General features: G+C 38.9%; 1 protein-coding gene across 2 annotated transcripts; it reads left to right on the plus strand.

The window, feature by feature from the left end:
• The first annotated feature begins 4,866 nt into the window (after nucleotides 1-4,866).
• LOC144522525 (calretinin-like) lies at nucleotides 4,867-19,114 on the plus strand. 2 transcript variants are annotated; one of them, XM_078257682.1, is made up of 11 exons: nucleotides 4,867-4,960; nucleotides 11,773-11,855; nucleotides 12,637-12,726; nucleotides 13,011-13,091; nucleotides 13,992-14,048; nucleotides 15,528-15,605; nucleotides 16,241-16,296; nucleotides 16,402-16,441; nucleotides 17,185-17,238; nucleotides 18,296-18,377; nucleotides 18,566-19,114. In XM_078257682.1, exons 1-11 carry the CDS (start codon nucleotides 4,867-4,869, stop codon nucleotides 18,664-18,666), a joined length of 816 nt encoding a protein of 271 aa, XP_078113808.1. In that variant the 3' UTR covers nucleotides 18,667-19,114. The 2 variants fall into 2 exon arrangements, with proteins under 2 accessions (XP_078113808.1, XP_078113801.1); XM_078257675.1 differs by having other exon boundaries at nucleotides 18,296-18,367; nucleotides 18,541-19,114.
• The last annotated feature ends 3,274 nt before the right edge of the window (nucleotides 19,115-22,388 follow it).

Genomic DNA, 22,388 nt, shown 5'->3' on the forward strand with positions numbered 1-22,388 from the left:
ACAGCTATGGTTGATGTTGGAAAGGATACAACTACAGCTATGGTTGATGTTAGAAGGGATACAGCTATGGTTGATGTTAGAAGGGATACAGCTATGGTTGATGTTAGAAGGGATACAGCTATGGTTGATGTTAGAAGGGATACAGCTATGGTTGATGTTAGAAGGGATACAGCTACAGCTATGGTTGATGTTAGAAGGGATACAGCTATGGTTGATGTTAGAAAGGATACAGCTATGATTGATGTTAAAACGTAAACAGCTATGGTTTATTTTAGAAGGGATACAGCTACAGCTAAGGTTGATGTTAGAAGGGATAGAGCTATGGTTGATGTTAGAAGGGATAGAGCTATAGTTGATGTTAGAAGGGATACAGCTACAGCTATGGTTGATGTTAGAAGGGATACAGCTACTGCAACGGTTGATGTTAGAAGGGATACAGCTACAGCTATGGTTAATGTTAGAAGGGATACAGCTATGGTTAATGTTAGAAGGGATACAGCTATGGTTGATGTTAGAAGGGATACAGGTAGGGATACAGCTATGCTTTATGTTAGAAGGGATACAGCTATAGTTGCTGTTAGAAGGGATACAGCTACAGTTATGGTTGATGTTAGAAAGGGATACAGCTATGGTTGATGTTAGAAGGGATACAGCTACAGCTAAGGTTGATGTTAGAAGGGATACAGCTTTGGTTAATGTTAAAAGGGATACAGCTATGGTTGATGTTAGAATGAATACAGCTTCAGCTATGGTTGATGTTAGAAGGGATACAGGTACAGCTATTGTTGATGTTAGAAGGGATACAGCTATGCTTTATGTTAGAAGGGATACAGCTATGGCTATTGTTAGAAGGGATACAGCTTTGGTATATGTTAGAAGGGATACACCTATGTTTAATGTTAGAAGGGATACAGCTATGGTTGATGTTAGAAGGGATACAGCTACAGCTAGCACACCCCTGTTTGTCTGCCTCACTCCCCCCCATGTTAGCTGGAATACAGCTGATGTTAGACGGGATACAGCTATGGTTAATGTATGATGGGATACAGCTACAGCAACTGTTGATGTTAGAAGGGATACAGCTTTGGTTAATGTTAGAAGGGATACAGCTACAGCTAGCACACCCTGGTCTGTCTGCCTCACTCCCCCCCATTAGATGTGATACAGCTGATGTTAGAAGGGTTACAGCTTTGGTTAATGCTAGACGGGATACAGCTGATGTTAGTAGGGATACAGCTATGGTTAATGTATGAAGGGATACAGCTACAGCAACTGTTGCTGTTAGAAGGGATACAGCTACAGATATTGTTGATTTTAGAAGGTATACAGCTATAGTTGATGTTAGAAGCGATACGGTTACAGATATTGTTGATGTTAGAAGGGATACAGCTGATGTTAGAATGATACAGCTATGGTTGATGTTAGAAGGGATATATCTACAGCTAAGGTTGATGTTAGAAGGGATACAGCTATGGTTAATTTTAGAAGGGATTAAGCTATAGTTGATGTTAGAAGGGATACAGCTACAGCTAGCACCACCTTGGTCTGTCTGCCTCACTTTCCCCCGTGTTAGATGGGATACAGCTGATGTTAGAATTGCTATGGTTAATTTTAGAAGGGATACAGTTACAGCAACGGTTGATGTTAGAAGGGATACAGCTAGTTTCTAATAGTTAGGAACAGAGGGTTTCTGTTTGGTTACCATAGCTAAAACAATAGAGTTTGGACTGCTTGAATGACATCCGTGTTAACTGTTCTGCAAGATGGTGGGGAAAATGTGTCAATCCAATGAGAAAGGGTTAACATATTCACAAGAGGTGTCTTCTGCTCTGCTGAGACAGTGAAGATGAAAACCGAGTGGATCCCAGTTTCTTTAAGCAGGTCAAAGCAATCAAGAAAAACTGTAAATGTTTTGTCACGGTTAGAGCCTTTTGCAAACAAAATGTCATTTTGACCGTGATTGCCAATGTTTTGGCTGTGTGTTAACTCTTTTGAAAATGTGGAGTTTGAGTTGACTGCTGCATCAAAGCAATCAAGAAAAACTGTAATCCAACTGCCCTTAATGGTTAATCACTGAACCGTTTGGTAAACACATCAGCCATATAAAATGTGTGTATCAACATCTAAATCACATGTAACCACACGTACTGAATACTCGTTATTGCTAATTGATTTTACCTAGTGGTAACCACAATTGGTCTTCCTATTACAGTAAAGGGGGGTGTAAACACTAATCTAGGCTAAACGATCAAGACAACGTTAAACCAAATTACTGTAATGTAATGTGTGCTAAATGCAATATTACGTTTGGTTTTCGTTTAGTTACACTGATTTGTTTTACATTATTTACTCTAACTGTGTACATTTGATTTTACAGTAAAGAGTATACCTATGTTACAATCACGTATATCTGAAAAATTATGTAAAAACTAATTTGGCCAAATGATTGTGGAGGATGTCTTCTTTGATCACAGCTTGATTACACATATGACAGATATTATGGAAATGATAGATTCTGTAAATGTTGGGGAATGTAAGTGTATTACCTAATCTGTATTTTACACTACTGTAGCATATTACTTTCAGCACTTCTAACTGCGATTTGAAACATGTATCTTGCATTGTTTGTTACTGGATTCACAGGTAGTTAAAACGAATAAACTGAAAAGATATCATTATGGTCTGTTTTGGTGATTAAACAATATCTCCTCATGACATTTCACAAAAAAACATATTTAGAATCAATGGTTGTGTCGTGAGAGATATTTACAATCATAATGAATGTGGAAAGTTTTAATTGAAAGATGTGTTACAAGTGTTATGAGTTTGGAGTTTTGTACTAAGAGTTGTGAAATTGTAATAGTGATAATATTACCAAAGCGATAAAAAAAACCCCGAAAGTGTACTTTAATCAGTGTTCATTTTGTTGAATTTGCCAGGAGAACAAGTACTACTAAGTCTGCACTCTGACCATAGGTTATGATTTTATCCTTCTTTAAATAATCAGTTCTTTTCATGCAAAAACGCAAGCAGGATTTGTGCACTTGATCCTGCATAATTCTGCATAACACCAAGGACGCTACATTGTTGTAGCATTTCATAAAAATTTAATTAAAGTGAACTAAAAAGCCTCTTATACACCTGCTGCCTGCAACATTTCCTCATCCTGCTTTCCATTTCCATGTTAATTGTCGACATTAAGCCAGCTTTAACTCATCTAAATTTCATATGATATATAAAACAACATTAACAGGATTGCATAATTATCCATAATCTGCAATCCACGAACTGTATAATGACTAGCATGCAAAGCCAACACCATGTCGGCTGCCTGTTTTAAATTCATATTGTGTATGTGCACATGTGTGTGTGCAGCATGTGTGTGTGTTATATGTAAGTACATGAATGTGCATGTTCATATGCACATGACACTTTTTCCATTTGAAAGGTGATCAGAGATCCATTACCATCTTTGTCCTTATCCATCATTGTCTCTCTCACATCCCACACCTCTCCATTATTCATCTCATCACTTCACCTCCAACACTTTTAACAGAGAGCACTCAGAGCTCTGCAAACAAATCATATACATTGATCTAATTATTATTCATACAGTTTAGGCTTTAGATGGAAGTTCCTATAAATACCCCCTCCCTACACACACACACACACACACACACACACACACACACACACACACACACACACACACACACACACACACACACACACACACACAAACTCTCTCTGTCTCTTTTCCCCTACACATACAGTAGTTGTACATATGCAGTTATCCTACACACTTATTACCTGCTCTCTTCAACTCTCTCTCAGTTTGTTTTCTCCCATTTCTTTCTGATCAGCAGCAAACAGCTCTGCAGGGAGAAGATAAAGTGTCTTCTTCTTCTTTTGCATCCTCTCCATCTGAACCCCCTCTCCCCATCACAGCACCCAACCAAGCCAGGGAAGGGAGATGCACCACAGTAGGAGGGGAAGATGAGAAAAAGATAGTAGTGATGGCTCATCCTGCAGAATGAACAAAAGGCGTGTTGGTGATTTAGTAGCTATACAACAGCCGCCGTTGCTGCTGCTGCTGATGCTTGGGTTCACGCCAAGTATGGGTTCGATTGGCCAAGAAGACTGAGTGCCCCTCTGACCTCCGCAGGCCAGGAAGAATAATGGAGGGTGTTAAAAGTTTAGGGAGGGAGGAGATGAGAGTAAAAGCTAAGAATGGCGGGAGGGAGCAGTCTCATCTGTGACATCTGATAGGTAAAATCCAAACTCAGCAGACAGTGAGGGAAGAAGAAAATGTGGCTCCCACAGAGCATGAGATGCACATCATTGCACATGTTTGTTGTTTTGAGTTCTCCTGAGGTTTTGAAGACCCTGGGAGGACATGTTTAATCATAATTAATTTTCATAATCTACTCATATATATTTAATCTTGATTTAATAATTGGCTGTGCAGTAAGCTATAGTATTGGAAGACACAGGAACGATTCTACAAGTTCCACAGCCCCTCTATAGGATAAATTGTATGATGTAGGCTAATTCTCTCCTCAAAGGAGCAGCAGGATTAGATTATGTATAATGACCTGTTAGCAAACCAGCAGCATGGACAGCCCTTAATGATAACTCATATGCAAAGGCCAGGAGAGCCTTGCTCCTCCTCTTGTTGGTCTCCTGTCTGTTGGCTCCCTCCACGCTGAATGATCCCCCGTGTGGCGGGTAGGAGAAGCGCGGACGCCACGGGGAGTTTAAAAGCCTCAGCTGAGGAGGAGCTGTCCACAGTACCGAGGAGCTCTACGCTGGGAAAAGTTTACCTCTACTATTACACTCGACTAAAAGGAGGGAGAAACAGCAGAGATGGCAACTCAAGCACAGCAGCCGCCCCACCTGCACCTGGCTGAGATCACCGCGGCGCAGTTTATCGACATCTGGAAACATTTTGATGCAGACGGTCAGTGCGCGCAAGTGCCTACCAGTCTACTGAATGTGGCATTAATTGAGTGATCAATTAGCGTCTATTAGAAGCTAAATATATAATAATGAGAAGGGTATGTTATTAGATAGTCTGGTTTTTATGTATTGTGTTACAGTCATTTTGTTTCAAGAGTTTAATTATTCTTCTCTGTGTTATTTCAGTAAATAATACAATAACATGAAAACTATTACAGTAATATCACTAACTAGCCTACTGTAAGAAAAAAGTACATTTGCTCCAGGTAATTGGATATGAATACGATATGAAGGAAATATTCTTTACTTCAGTGTTAATTTTTCTAATGTACTTGATTTGACTCGATGACATTGAAAATGAGTGTCGCTCCTCAATGATCTCTCGAGGATAAATAAAGGATGAATGAATTTAAAAAATAAATACTTGGCGCGTCTATAACCCGCTCTTATGTACGACGGTATCACTATGATGTGTGAGCTGGTTTTTGAAATGAAATAATACTTTTGTCTTAAGTTATACGGAGAAGGATGGAGGAGAGGGTGAGAGGAGGGGGAGGGAGCTGAAAGAGAAGAAGAATAATTGAGAGTGAAGGAGAGATGGATGCTTATAATACATCCATGGATGGGGGAGGGATAAAAGGATGTAAAGGAGGGAGGACAATTGAGAGAGGGGGAATGAGGGGGAATGAGAGGCAGAGGGAAGGAAAGTGAAAAGGTATGAGAGGAGAGGATGAAGGGTGTTTTCTACTGGAGTCTTTTGAGAGAGCTTCCTGGGAATGAGGATTTAGTAACATTTAGTGGGGTTGCAGATTGCAACCAACTCAATACCCCTTTCCTCACCCCTACAAGAGTATATGGCTGCAGCCTGGAGACCTCCAAACGTGAAGTTGAATCTACAGTGGTCTTCAGGTAATGTAATAAGCGAAAGGCTCTCTCTGAAGCCAGTGTTTGGTTTGTCCGTTTTGGGCTACTGTAGAAACCCTAGACTGGACTTAGCTTCGGGCAGAAGTGCCTTTAACCTGCATTCTATCTAATTTCCTGCAGGGGGTGACTCCACTGTCTCCAAAAAGAACTCCTTTTCCATAGAAGTCTATGGGAAAATTACCCTACCTCTCACTTGATTTATTACCTCAGTAAATATTTTCATAATGGGTTAATGGCCACAATCACTACTTTCAAGTCTTCTTCAATACATCATGATGTTTATTTTGTAAATTATGGATTTATTCATTTTAAAATAGACGTTAAAGCAGGGAATGCATTAGGCGCGTGGCTACACACCGACCTGTTAATCACGACAGAGGCTTATCAATGCATATCCATAACACTGTGTGTAGGGCTACATTAAATAGCTGTGAACTTGTTTTTGTGTGTTGTCCATGTTTTTGTGTGAGAACTTTGAACCGTTTACAGTGTTTTTTTCACTTCATGAGAGTTATGGGGAACATTTTGGTCGCCTAAAAATGTCTTGTTCAGCGTTCAGTTAGCACCTTGCCAACCAAGCTAGCTAGCTAGCGCTAGCATTAGCTGGTTACTTCAGAGATCGGGATGCTGATTTTATTTATTTTTTAATCATTTTTTTGTGTAGCATTTTTAGGCCTTTATTGTTCATAGGACAGCTTAGACGTGAAAAGGGAGAGAGAAAGGCAATGACATGCAGCAAAAGGCCACAGGTCGGAACCGTGGCAGCTGCGTCAAGGACTGAGCCTCGGCATATGGGCGCATGCTCTCCAATGAAATAATATATTAATAATAATAAAAAAACATAATTATGAATATTATATTATATTTTGCCAAATATCCCCCTAAATCCTACACACTCCTCCTTTATTGACCTAACATCTAATACAACAAAGTTATACACTTGTCTGGACTCCTCAGAGCAGCAAGTCTCAAGTCTGAAAGTAGCCATGTTATTGGTTGGGACATTTCCCAGCAGCCAAACTGTAAAAGTCAAGTCAAGTCAATTTATTTATAGAGCACTTTTAAAACCAACCTAGACTGAACAAAGTGCTGTACAAGTAATATTATGTTATAAAAACAAAGGAAGATAATACAAATATAGACACAATGAACATCATACAAAACAACACACTTCTATACAAATGTCCCTAAACTAAATCATATGCCAAAGAATAAAAATGTGTTTTAAGACGAGACTTAAAGGTCTCAGCAATAGAGGAGGAATTAATAAGAATGGGAAATTTGTTCCAGAGTTTCGGGGCCACAACGGAGAATGCACGATCACCCTTTGTTTTCATCCGAGACTGTGGAATAGCTAAAAGGAACTGATTAGACAATCTTAGGTTCCTGGAGGAGTGATGTAGGATAAGGAGATCAGCAATATATAAAGGGGCCAATCCATGTAATGCTTTAAAAACAAGTAACATTACCTTAAAATCGATTCTATATTTGACAGGTAACCAGTGAAGAGAAGCCAATATCGGGGAGATACTGTATGATCCCTCCTTCTGGTAGCCTACCAGTCAACAATCTAGCAGCCACATTCTGGACAAGCTGCAGGCGTGATAAAGATGATTGGCAAATCCCAGAATACAAGGAATTGCAGTAGTCAATACGAGACGAAATAAGAGCGTTACTCACTATGAGCCATTCCAGCTTTTGTGATTTTCATGTTATAAAAACACAAAAACAGAAAGATCTCCAACCTCTATTATTAAACCCTTTCCAAACCTTGTCCGATAAACTCACAATTAATTTTCATCAAACATTTTAGCTTAACAGCACTGACGTATCCCACAAAGGTCACACAAAAACAATGTTGCATTTGGGCCTAAGCACCTAACCCAGTTGCAACGGTTTTTGAAAGGTGCTGATTAACAATGTCGTTAATAATGTCCAATAGGGGCACCAGATCAGAAAACACTCATATGGGTCATTTTGCAGTCAGCAGTATGGAACATTGTTGATCCAGGGGAATAGAGGCTTTTACCTCATTGCAAGAATATTCTCACTCAAGGTAATCTTCTGTCCACTTTCTGTAAAACCGTCTATTTCTGGGGATGTGTTGGTTATTGTTTGTTGGTGACTAAGATAGCATCATGGCAGCAACAGGTTGTTTTCTTGACCACAGCTGCAGTACAGCAGTGACTGACTGGACCTTGGCTCCTATTGGCCGCAGGGAATTTGAGGACAACATACAAACATCTGAGGACCTCAGCCAGTTGAAGAATGTGTGCAGCTAATTTTACAGTAGTCTTCAAAATTATGGGCTTTTCTTTATATTTAGCAAGTTAAAGTGTTTTTGCATGATCCTTTTTGTCTTTTTCAGTCATTATGAGTTTGGCAGCTGGATTGTTTTTGAGTTGCTATTGAACAGTCAGCAGTTGAGCTGTGTTTGAAAATGTTTTGGGAAGTAGAGGGCTGCATCTGCTCAGTATGCAGTGTGCAGTGGTGCGCTTCATGTGGCAGCAGAGATTTGTATTGCAACTAAACTCTTGCAGTGAGCGCAAATGATCTGAAAACAGTTACTTATGTGGACTTTATTACAAGTCACAGGATTTGAACACACTCAGACTTCATCATAGATTATTTGTTCCTTGCTTTCCCAAACCTGAGATACTCTGTACTGTATTCAAAAACCAGTTATGTATTAGATTAAAATGGATTCAGGTTAGAAATCTAGGACATTGTGTTTGATTTTACTACAATTTGGGTACAACTTTGGGTCAATCAGAGCAACATTTGTAGGCGTTTCTATGTCCTTGAAGGTCAACAACACATTGAGATACACAAATTCATGCATATTTCCAGGTCTTGGCGTGTAGTGCGACTCTGCTGACACTGTAATGCATAATAAGTTGTGTATACTCCCCTTCTTGCATGCATCTTGTCTCACTTGATCACACAATTTTGTCACACTTGAACTGCCTAAATCCAGCCAGCCAGCCAAGCAGGACTTAATGAATCACCCCCTCTAAATGAAGGCACAGAAAAATAGAGAAGATACAATATACAATCTTTTTAGCTAGACTATCAGAGTGACTCTATAGGGATGGCAATGTCGGTTGACTGGGACGTACTGCCATTTTGGTCCAGACTGAAATATCTCAACAACTATTGGATTGTCACGAAATTTTGTACCGCCATTCATGATCCCCAGATGATGGATCTTATGGATTTTGGTGATCCCCTGACTTTTACTCTAGCACCACCATGAGCTTAAAAGTTGTGCATGCGAGTGAAATATCTTGACGCCTACTGGATGGATTGCATTGAAACTTTGGTACAGAGATTCATGCCCCCCTCAGGATGAATTGTAAAAACTTTGGTGATCCTCTTACGTTTCATGTAGTGCCACCATCAGGTCAACAATTTTATTTTATTCTCTGGATTCCTTAAAAAACTAATGACATTCCCATCAGTCTCTGCTTAAAACAGAAACTTCATACTTTTTTTCTTTGTCAAACCTGAAGTGATCAAAGACTTAAGCGTAAAGACAAGGGTGTAAAGATATATTGAAAAAGAGAGCCGAAGTCATGCCCTTCTACTTCCAGTCCATGGGACCTATCTTGCGAAAAAAATAAATAATTTTTGATCCCATTTGAATTTAGCCATGAATTACACATATGATGTTCATCAGTTTAATAGATAATTTCGCAAGTCAAGAAAGTCTCAGTTTATTGTTAAACTGTTGAAGTATAAGACTGTGAAAATACGTAATTAGAAAGACTACACACTTCAAAGTCACATGAATGACGTCTTAATCAAATGAGCAGCGGATCTTGCTTGTTCTTTTGCTTATCTGCTGAAAACACATCAGGTAAGATAACGTTGCATGTGTTGTGGAACAGAGCTAAGCTTTGCTAGCTAGCGAGCAAGTTGAGCATCAAGCTAGGTGACGTAAATTGTGTGTGACGAGAGATGTAGTTCACTGAGCGGTTTCACACAAAACTAAGTGGTCATATGACAAACCTACGGCTAACTGAGACTTTCTTCGGTTGAAAAATTATCTTTTAAATTGACGAACATCATATTTGTAATCCATGGCTCAATTCAAACGGGATCAAAAAATGATTTGCCTCTCCCCGTTCACTACCGTTCATATTTTTTCAGAATTAAGGTCCCATGAGATCCACTGGAAGGGGAGGGACTTCGCCTCTCTATAGTGGATGCAGTTTGTGTACACATTGTAGCTCCTGACAGGCAGCTTTGTGTGTGGGTGTTATAGAAAGTGATATAGGCGCCGGGATTGCTTATCTGGTAGAGCGGCGCCCCATGTTCAGAGGCTCAGTCCTCGCTGCAGCTCCTGTGGCCCTTTGCTGCATGTCTCTCCTCCTCTCTCTCCCCTTTCATGTCTAAGCTGTCCTATCAAATAAAGGCCTAAAATGCAACAAAAAAAAGAATCTTAAAAAAATAAATAAGGTGATATAGTGAAGGGTTATTGTGTTCACTTTACTGGTGGGTTCAAACCAGCAAAACAAGCAATGTCCAATTTGAAGCAAACTGGCTAACACTCAAAGTCATTTAATATTGCAGATGGAGATATGGTCATTTTATTGGTGAAATTGTTCGTGCGCATTTCATATCGCACATGTACATACTTTGATTGTTCGGCTAACGAGGGGTAATCCAGCTATTACTCAGTCTGAATGCTAACTGATGATAAGAAATTATTATCAATTGAAGTTTGAATACTGAAAGCAAAGTGAAACCGAACTCAAGATGAATTTTACCTTTAGTTTGTTGCGCCGGCCTGCTTTGTTTCCACACCCAAAGCTTTGTGTCCCTTCAGTGATTTGTTTATATCTAAAACAGCAGCTCAACCAAGGCACAGATGGTGGCATGGAGCACCTATCATATATCGTCTGCAAATGAATCTGGGCAGAGAGACGAGAGGACGGGGGGAGGTGAGGGAGAAAATGATCGGAGGAGATGAGAGGATAAGAGATTAAGAGATGAAGAGGGGGCAGGGTGAATCTCTGCATTTTATTCTGTACATCTGTGTTTTATTCCAAATTGAAGTAACAATTTCATTAATGTCTATTTTTGTATAAGGCACGAACCCCCCAATCTGTGCTCGGATTGTAGACAGATGGGACACATTCTTATGATTAAAAAAAGAGTGCTGAATGTCCTATATGTTGCCCTCTGACTTGCAGGGAAAGCAGTGGAGTAAGCTATTGTATTAAAATCATCCCGATCATGTGACTGTCATAAGACACAGGGACAGAATGCCCCAATAAGCATCAATCTGACTGCACCCTTTCACCCTCTTAGGCAAGACAACTCATTATACTGCTTACACTCCAGCTTCATTATGACTCTTGTGGGTTGTGTTTTTTCCTGCTGCATCACATTACTGAATCTCCCCAATCCAGAAATGCCAATTGCGCGCAAGATATATGAACGAATAGAGAATTTTCTCTAGACATAAGCTTGTTTTTGTATGGCGTGCCTTCAGTTCATTAAAGTGAGATTTCAATTAAAAGTTATCAGTTTTGTAGAGATGATATAACGTGTTAATCTTATTTCCCAGCGGCTAAACCAAGCAAATACTCAAACTGATTTAAGAACAGCTGTAAGCATGTATATGTGCTGTATACAGTCCAAGAAAGCAGTTTACAGTTTGCTGCTTACTTGGATCCAATCACAGACGACTTTAGACCGGACTAGCACTCGAGGTTTGGCGACTGTTCCAAAATTCAAGAACCCCCCCATTGACCTTTAATCTTTCATCCACATCCACAGTCTTTAATCAAACTTTTGAACAGTCAACAAAGCTTCAGATGACTTAAAAGCGTCATAACATAACTTGTGCCAAACTAATTTAGTTCCTCTGGTGCTACACAGGAAACGGCTACATCGAAGGGACCGAGCTGGAGAACTTCTTCAAAGAGCTGGAGACTGCAAGACGGGGAGCAGGCGTGGTGAGTGTGTGCACACTTCTGAATACTTACAGAGTTACATTTGCCCAAAAGGACTCGTATAGGAACAGCCCTGTTTCCTAAAAATTACCTTCCCATACAACTAATCTGCATTCTCAGTTACGTTTTGAAGGAAACGTATTTAGTCTCGGATTACGTTTGTTTTTGACATGTTTCCATGTCTACATATGGAGGAGGTCTGGGTAAATGGATAGGTAAAACAAACACAGGACTTTCACACAGGAGACTGCTGTTCAAAATCAAAAGTCAATGATTTTAACTTATGTAGCGTCCTTAACTTACGTAATGTATAACTTACATCCAACTTAAACAAGTACTTTTGTTTTAAATTACAACATTAACTGCAACAGCGTGCACCTGGGGCTGGTATGAGGATGTGTAATCCAAGAAACATAATTAAAAATACAATTTAGTTGTAGGGGAACATCATTTTTTGGGAGACAGGGTTGGTGTAGCAGACACGTGACCATAACTTTTTTTTTCTTCTTGATTTTTCACAACAGATCATTCAGTCCACCTTCAAACTATCATTTGACAAAATAAAATATGGATATATTAATAATATACTTTAATTAACATTCCCTCATGTTGAAAACATCTGGGTGGAATTCCATTTCATATGAAAAATAAAGATAATTTTTCGTAAAATAAACATAATTTCTTGGGGACAGTGTTAGCATGTTTAAATAAGGTTTTCTCTTAAATATATGTTTACATTAAGATTGCATTATCAGAAGTCTCTTTGATCTGTGATTTGATGTGGTTGCAGGATCCTACACATGCTGTTTTCAAAGAAAAGATGAAAGAGTTCATGGCCAACTTTGACAAGAATGCTGATGGGAGAATTGAGATGTCAGAGGTGAGAACTAAGCTACTGTTCTGGGGCGTCCTGTAGTGGTCTAATGGTTAAGACATATACAGTATATCTCCAACATCTCTGATCTGACTCCAGCTTTTTTTCTATATCTTCACTGTCAATAATATCCAATGAAATAAAAACATCATCTTAAAAAAGTATAGCTCCTGTTTAAATAAAGCCTTGTATATGTTTTCTGTCTTTATAAATCAAAAATCTAACCCATAAACATAAAAAGAAGTCTCTGGAATAATAATCACTCTGTCTCTTTATTGTCCACTCTTTAGTTGGCTCAGCTTCTGCCCACAGAGGAAAACTTCCTGCTCTGTTTCCGAGAGTTTGTGGGATCCAGCGCAGCGTTTATGGCTGTATGTTTGTATATCTGTCTACCTCGCCACCATATAAATGCCTGTCACTGTTTCTTTCTTTCTTTCTTTCTTTCTTTCTTTCTTTCTTTCTTTCTTTCTTTCTTTCTTTCTTTCTTGTATAAACAGTCCAGTAAGGTTGTTACAGTAATTGTTAATTTACAGCCATGATAATGTGTCTAGAATTAAAACACTGACAAAAATTGTAAGAAGATGTACTGAAGACTGTGCTGCGTTTACGATTTTGGTCGGAGTCATCCCTGGCAGCATAAATTGTCTTGTTTGATATAAATGAACTAGATTCACCTCCGTAATACCCATACATTAGCTATTTCAGTGGACCAGTTATCAAACCAAACTAACTCCAATCCTAAATAGATCACTCTAAATCAAAGACAGTAGGGCTAACTTTTAAATAGATTTTTACACAGGTATTTAATGCCAGCTAATAAACAAAGAATATTTGAACCACACTTAATCTTTGGTTGCATATGTTAAAGTAATTAGAGAGAAATGGTGAGGCATCGGACATCTGGTCCACTGTGATTGAAAATACACACACACACACACACACACACACACACACACACACACACACACACACACACACACACACACACACACACACTTGGGCTGAGGAGGGTTTTCAGTGGTATGATGTTCTGTGTTAAAGCTATTCTCAGACAGAACATACATTATGAATGGAGCACAGCTTTCTGTAGGGGGAAGGCAGTGAGTGCTGGAGGGGTTTAGGTATCCATCTTTGATAAAGGGCTTTGACAAATTCTATATTTACACAATGTCAAATGACACACTTTTTTTCTGTAAATCATTTTTCCCTGGCCCTTGTGGTTAAAGTAGCATGCATGTTTTCTAAAAGCTAACATCACTCTTCTCCTGCAGGCCTGGAGGAGGTATGACACCGACCGAAGTGGATACATTGAGTCGAATGAGCTGAAGGTAAAACACGATTGTTTAAAGTTGGCCCACATGCTAAAAACACAGCAGTTTTGATGACAGTACAGCACTCTCACAGAGGTTTAGAGTTGTGGGTGTATCATATCAAAACAAAAGAGAGAACAGTAAATAAGTAGTTCATATATGTACGTGTATATTTCCATTTTTTCATTACTGTAAACATACCAGACTTTGGTTGAGATGAGCCTCCGTGCCATGCTAGTGGTATAATTATCGGTAATGGCTCTACTGTGGGAGCTACTCTGAACCTGCACATAGCCTGTAGTATGCTCTCACTGTCATGTGAAAAACTAGCCTGACAAGCCAGACCCACATCAAGATGTTGGGTGTGGGAACACACCATTGGCAGGGCTCAATCCGAGGGGCGGAATAAACAGTGTCTTTCAAATTCCCTCTGCACGCAATAGGATAGTGCTACAACCAACCAGAGCAACGCTAGTTGATAGATTAAAGTTTTGCCGTATCCGGTCAGCAAAACTCCGAACACATCTTCCTTTTTTAAAAATGACTTCAGTATCGTTCTCTCGTTCTTCTTCTCAAAGAAAAGCCTAACTCCAAGTCTTCCATAGTTCCAAAAGCCAAAGCCAATTCGAAAGACCACTGTTCGCCAGCAGCAGCAGCCATCTTCTTCACGCGGAACCGTCGCAACTCTGCCGTCATTATTATTCCCACCGACTCTATACACGATGTGATTGGCCTGACTAGAGTTTGGTTTTTCCAGCTCGCAAGCCAACGGAGAGTTGCTAGACGACCCTGGCTGCAAATTACATTTGCTGCCACTAGGGTACGTCTAGATTTCTAGGCTAGTGAAAAACAAAACCACCCAGCACATTTAACCCTTGTGCATCACTAGGGACATTTTGGGCTTTTTTATTCTTAATTGTGTGATCATTTTGGCTGTGTCAATTCATGGCATACATTTTGGCAAGGGTGTAGGTTTTTCTTTTCAAATTTTAAGTCTATAACAAACTGTGTAGCCAAAATACACCCAGACCCTTAAGGACACAAATGTCACAATTGAAACCCAAAAAATATTTTTTGTGTGTTTTTGCTAAACACTGACATATCCCAGACTGTGGGAAAAAACCTAGTATTTAGTATACAGAAAATAATTAATTATGTATTCTGTGAATAAACTGGGATTTAAGGGGTTAAAATCTGAAAATGAATGAATATTTGGTAGTGATGATCAGGACTGAAGTTGGTTAAAAGATTTAACTCAGTGAAAGTGGAAAATAATATTAATATAGAATTTTATGGCAGTTGTTTGACATGGACATTTTTGTAAGGACATCAGAGCAACCTTTTCAAAGGGATGCACAAGGGTTAAAAACTAAAGATTGTGTTCACATCCTGAGCTGTGCACATAGATCAACACCATTCATTGTCACCATAACTGCTAACTACCCGGTACAAATGCATCATATCATCTGATCACTGATAGTTTTTCTCTCTCTTTAGGGTTTCCTGTCAGACCTACTGAAGAAGGCTAACAGAAACTATGATGACAAGAAGCTCAATGAGTACACACAGACAATTGTGAGTATTACTAGACATAAAATATGTTTGTACTACTTCAAGCTCAACATTATAACTGCAAGACTCAAGTATTTAAAGGTCAAGAGTTTTATCAGACTGTTCATTGTAGAAAATGTGTTTCTTTTATCCATATTTATAATAACATATCATTAGTAACTACACTGGTACTGACACAATAACTACATATTTGTTGACCCACTGTCATTTAAAAAAAAAGCTATTAGTAGTATTATAACATATAAACTATACTGTATCAGTTAACTGTGGCATCATTTAATGATGCTGCAAAGTTCTCAGTTACTCTAAGAATTAACATGAAAACACTTTGTTTTTCCATTTCTGCTTAACAAAGTACATTACATCTATGCCCATATGTTCAACATGAAGCACGCTGCTGCTGCATTTCTACATAATGTAAACATCCCTAAAGGCTTTCATTTTAATACACTGAACAACACCAATGTCTGAGTTCACCCTCCATCTCAAATATAGTGCTGATACACTTCATCACTCAGCCATCTGTGGTCTAAACACACTCACTTCTGCCGCCATTTAAAGGTGTAGGGCCGTACATGAAGGTGTTTTAAGACCTCCTGTTTCCTTTTTTTCTGATAAATTCTCTTTTTTCTGTGCAGCTGAGGATGTTTGATCTTAATGGTGATGGTAAACTCGGCCTCTCTGAGATGGCGAGGTGAGTGTATCTCAACTTTTATTTCTCTGTGTTCTGTATGTAAATTTTTAAACCTCTCTTAAAGGATGCTATCAAGATGAAACCTTCCTTGTTGTTTTGCTGCAGGCTCTTGCCGGTCCAGGAGAACTTTCTGCTGACGTTCGAGGTGAGATTACACGTAAAATTGATTTTAGGCATAAAATCACAGCTGCTATAGCAACTGAAGTCCTGCCCCTCTGATAGAGAGAAGTCAGACAACACTGGAGATTACGTACAATTCAACATTATTGGATTCACTACAAGAGGATTATTTGTCATCAAAGTACTGAGTGGACATATACATTAAGTCCTTTAGGAATTCATGTATATGTCTATGTATATTACAGCAAAACATTTCTTTTAAAACATGATAGGCTACTGTGTGTTTGGAAACAGCTTTTATCTTCGATTGAATCGATTTAATAATTAATAAACAATAATAATTTAAATCTAGGACTTTAATTTGCATCTTGAAATAGAAATTTCTCATCTTATTGGACAGTTTCATATGTATTCTTAGTTGGACATTGGACATTATTAAGGGGAATACATAGTCACTGTGTGAGCCATTTTGATGCTTCAAAGTTCAACATTTGTAGCACAGGAACAATACTAATCTGCATATATCTCCCACATGTACTGTGTCATGTATGTTATCAGCTTGTTATGTTGACTAGCTTGCCAGAGCAGATCAACAATTTTTTTCTGACAGAGGATTAGTCTGATCAGGATTAACTCAACTCTAGTCCCAGTTATCATAATCTGCTTGGATTAATACCAGTTCTGGATCTGGTGAGGCTTTTACTGCTCTCTAGAAATACTCTGCAGTTTCTTACAATTTTTACTGCTCTCTCTCTCTCTTTTACACAGGGCATCAGGCTCACAGTTAAAGAATTTGACTCCCTCTTCACCTTCTATGACAAGGTAAAAAGAGCATGCTTGTTTGTGTGTCTAATATACTCCATCTGTGAAATGTAATATGCATAAGGTGGGTTTGTTGCTAGACGGTCCAGTGTTTAAAAAGGATCCATATTATCTATGAGGCTGTTTTTGACTGATTACACACTGCCTCTTATTTATGCACTTAAGATTGACTGCATATTATCACTAAAAGGTGCAGTAGGTACGACTTATAAAACTAACTTTCTGCCATATTTGATGAAACTGACCCTATGTTCGAGTAGAACTACATGAAGCAGGTAATTAAAAAAAAAAAAAAAACCGGCTCCTCTGGCACCACCTACAGCCTGTGGTGCGATTTGCAAAAATCCACAGCTTCCTGTTCAGATGCACCAATCACGGCCATGGGGGGTGTCTAACTGCATGTCAATCACTGCTCATGCACACGCATTCATTCTCCCTTGTGGGGGGAGGGGCTTAGGAGACCATTTTGGGCTTTAGCAGAAAGGGGGGTGAGGGACTGAGAAGTTGTCGATGTTCAAATTTTTTGGCTAAGTCCTGGATCTTCGCAATCCTACTTACAGCACCTTTAATGCCACTCCTCCAAACAAGTATTTGATAAATGCTAAGTTTGCTGCATGCTAGCAGCATAGCTTTAGGGCTGGCCATGTCCGTCAACAACTATTTGACAAATATTATGAACTTTTGTACAGCCATTTATGGTGCCCAGAGGATGATCCCAAATGCTTTTGGAGATCCCCTGACTTTTCCTGGGACATTTCTGGTTTTGAGTGAAATGTCTCAACAACTATTGGATGGATTGACATTTGGTGGACACATTCATTCACCCTCAGGATAAATTGTTGTAACTTTCATGATCCCCTGACTTTTTATCTAGCACCAAAAACCAATGACATTTCCATCAGCCTCATCTTTATATGTTGTGCTAATTAGCAAATGCAAGTATGCTAACATGTTAAACTAAGATGGTGAAAATGGTAAGCATTATACCTGTTAGCATTAGATCAAATACGTATTTCCTCTGTATAATTCAGCCCTCTCGTGTGGTCTCTTCCACCAGGATGGTAATGGGTATATTGATGAGCAGGAGCTGGATGCTTTGCTGAAGGACCTCTGTGACAAGAACAAAATGGTAATGAATAGTTAGCCCATTGATTGATCAGTTCAGGTTACTTTTCTACTTGCCAAATATAGAGCTGATATAGAACAGCTGCCAGAGATACCTCTGCACTGTACTGTATGTTTGTACCATCCATAGACCACTTTGTGCCTGCTGATTTTATGTGCCCATGTCGTCTGTGGCAGGACGTGGACCCTGTTGACTCAAAAGGACTGCTGGGATACAAGAAGAGCATCATGGCTCTGTCTGACGGAGGGAAACTGTACCGCACCGAGCTGGAGATCGTCCTCTGCCGGGACTCCACGCTGTGAGCTCCCTGCCTGGGACTCTGCCATCCTCCTCTATGGCCTCCTCCTTGCTACCTCCTGATGTAACCTGGTGCATGTGTGACCCTTAACCTCGCTACACCACTTAGAGTGAAAACAAAACACTTTGTGCTTCTGAGCACAAAGTGTACCGCTGACCCTGCTATTTCAGCTTTAAACCCCTCTGAGGTATTCTTCTTTTGTTGAATATAACAGTTCCATAGTTAGACAGCCATAGCCAATTACTACGGGAATATAATGTGTATTTATTTATTTGACTTACTGTTTTTAATATGTTTTTTTTACATTACTCTCATATCTATATGTTCCTTTGCCAATTAATTTAAAAATGAATACCTCTGTTCTGTAGCATCTGTTCATTTATTTTATTTATTTCCATTTGTTATCTGGCTGTTCTGTCAAAGATATTACTGAGAGAATGAATAAATAAAACTTGTCCCAATTATTCAATTGCATTAAATAATCATATCTTTATCTTAACAATGTTCAGTTACACCTCAGCTATTAGGGGGATCATTTCAACTGTGCCACTGCCTCGACTGTGAAAGATTTGTTTAGTCTTCTCTCTTGGTGGGGTGTAAAAGAAAATAATTCACCCCCACTCGGAGAGTTGTGTGGTTCCGGTGAAGATTACAGCTCCAGTACAGATGCCCAGAGCAAGAGTGTTTTTTTCCCCCAGAGTGCTCCACCTTCACTTTCTAATCTCCTGGTAACAGAAAGTGTGATGTAGAAAAAGCTTGTGCTGCTCCATTTTTCATAGAGGAGAGTCTCCAGAGCCTCTGTAGCACTGTTGGAGTGGGACAAGCTGAGAGATCAGGGACAGGAAAAAAACAGCTGGATGATTGTCTACCTTTTTCTTTTAAATAATTGAAATATTACTCTTTCTAATCTAAATGGTGTGTGTGTGTGTGTGTGTGTGTGTGTGTGTGTGTGTGTGTGTGTGTGTGTGTGTGTGTGTGTGTTAGGCGGGCCATCTCACCTCACGAGACAAAACAAAATCCCCAATATAGTACTGATTATATTTGCCTCTTTCATATCTGAATGACAACATATCTTTATTTTAGATTTTATATGGAACAGTCTACCTTCCATTAATTAATAATCAGCTCTTTCATCTTTAATTAAACTCACAATCTTTAAAGCACAGCCCTTCACACACATCACCACTGCAACCACACACACACACACACACACACACACACACACACACACACACACACACACACACACACACACACACACACACACACACACACACACAGACAAGACAGTGTTAACCTCCTTCAGTCAATGTTCAATGTTATACAAATGTGGGCATACAAATACACATACACAAAAATACACACAGTGAAAGATTGATAATTGCTGACAACAATGGAAAAAGTGAGTTATATCCGCTCTGATTCCTTCACACACATCAGTCACTCAGTGAGAGCAATGAGACAAACGAGGGAAATAGACAGATGAGAGTCCCTCTGTTATTTACCCTCTGCAGAGCTGCGCACACACACACACACACACACACACACACACACACACACACACACACACACATGCACACACACACTCGCAAAAACACACACACATACACACAGCAAACTATTATAACAGTAGCTCAATCTGCAGTGGAAATTTTAGTTTTCTAAGATGTTGTTTCTGAGATGTCTGTTGCCCTAGAAAATCTATTGAAATATTAGTGATATTTTTGGATCTTAGTCTAATTATGTGTCTCTAATGACAGACACTGGGGACAATGTTTTCTTTTTCCTTTTCTTTACTGTAAGTATTGAAGTCACAGAAATAATTTTGAAATATGCAACTTAAACAAATAAAATACAAATCCATTTTTTTTGTGGGATTCCAGTTTTTAGTAACATAGTATATGTGGGGTCACAATATTATTACAGTACAAGTCATAATGAATAATAATTAATCATTTGTGAACCTGTAAGTAAAATAATTTCTTCCCATCTTGGTGGCCCAGAGGTGTATATTACAGTTTTTCTTGATTGCTTTGACCTGCTTAAAGAGACTGGGATCCACTCGGTTTTCATCATCACTGTCTCAGCAGAGCATATAGAGAGATAGAGCCTTACTTTCTTTTTTGATACAGAGGAGTTATCAGCACTTTTACGTTTCTCTGCCATGTTTTATTCATAAAATAGTGATGCCGTGGCGGCAGGAAAAACGAGGATGATAGCAGCTAGCAGCTGACCTGATGACAGCAAAGGCCACAGGTTAAGAGATCCCGGAGGTTTGGCCTACTAAGTAGCCTGCCTACAATTTTAAGTGAGAACAAAAATATATAGTTTTTATTCAGACTTTTGTATACATTATATATTCTAGTGTATTATCATAATTTGTTTAACATGTGCAAATTTTTTTTTTACCTCAACCTCAAACGAGATAAAGACTTGTGCACCCCCTGTGATCTTTGCCGCCCCCCTGAGGGGTCCCCGGACCCCAGGTTGGGAACCACTGATTTAGACCATGAGTGCCACTGTTTCGGCCTGTGTGTTAACTGTTTTGAAAATGTGGAGTTTGAGTTGACTGCTGCATCAAAGCAATCAAGAAAAACTGTAATCCATATATACCATGATAACATAGAACCACATTTGCATATTAAAACAAACAATATTGTTATAGGCTCTGTGCACCATTGCAGGTGTTTTCACCTATTCTGGCTGACTAGACCTCTGCTCAGATTGAGGTTAGTGGAGCAATGCTGGGAATTACATGAGCCTTTTGTAATACTGTCATTACAATAATACAGTAAAAGTATAATATTTCCTGCCCTAAGAGGAACAACAAAGATAAAATAGGGACATGTCAATTGGCCCATTTCACTGAAGACATTTTGACATGTCACAGTAGGGAACGCACAGGTGTAAATAATAAAAAAGAATGGTGGCTGAATTCCATTTAGCTGCTTCAAATTCAGGGTCCTGGTTATTGTGCATGCTGGCTCACTGTCACACTGTCACTCTCACTGGGACACTTCAATAGAATGGAGCCATTGTTAATGTTATTAGTAGCACCTGTGCTTTTATGCTGTGAAAAAGCATTTTTGTTAATAGTGATTACTGTTTAGCATATATTAGGTTTATCTTAAGCTTTTAATGTATATTCTATGTTTACTATTTATTAACTTTTTTCTTGTCTTTTGACAGAGAGAGCTGAATGCATTGCAATCTGATATAACTCAAGCAAATGAGGGGCATATATGCTGAAAATACAAACATGATCAAAATGCTGTGCATCTGCTATTTTCCTTTCATCTTTGTTTTTATTAAATCTATCTGAATGCACAATAAATAATAAAATCAGTATACAAACAGAATAAAAAATAAAAAAATAAATCCTTTAAATAAAAATGTGTGACTGAACATATTTGAGAGCTGCTATTGAAAACAAAGTGAACCACAGTGACGGACAGCAAAGAGGACACTGTTGTAGAATGTAATACAGCATAAGCCCTGAAAAACTTTAAACAATATATGAAATAAAATACTTGGTCACACAACCTATTAACCCATAACCTCACAAGAGTGGGTGGAGAAGTGACAGTTACATATGTTGTAGTGTGTGTTTGAAAATAGAAATTCTTCATGTAAACAGATGGCCAAATAAGGGCTTATAGATTTATTTTAGAAGATACAGTAACAATAACAGCGAGGACAAAATCAGGCACACGCATATTCTTTATA

Source organism: Sander vitreus, chromosome 1 (assembly GCF_031162955.1).
Source record: "Sander vitreus isolate 19-12246 chromosome 1, sanVit1, whole genome shotgun sequence".
Taxonomy (NCBI): domain Eukaryota; kingdom Metazoa; phylum Chordata; class Actinopteri; order Perciformes; family Percidae; genus Sander; species Sander vitreus.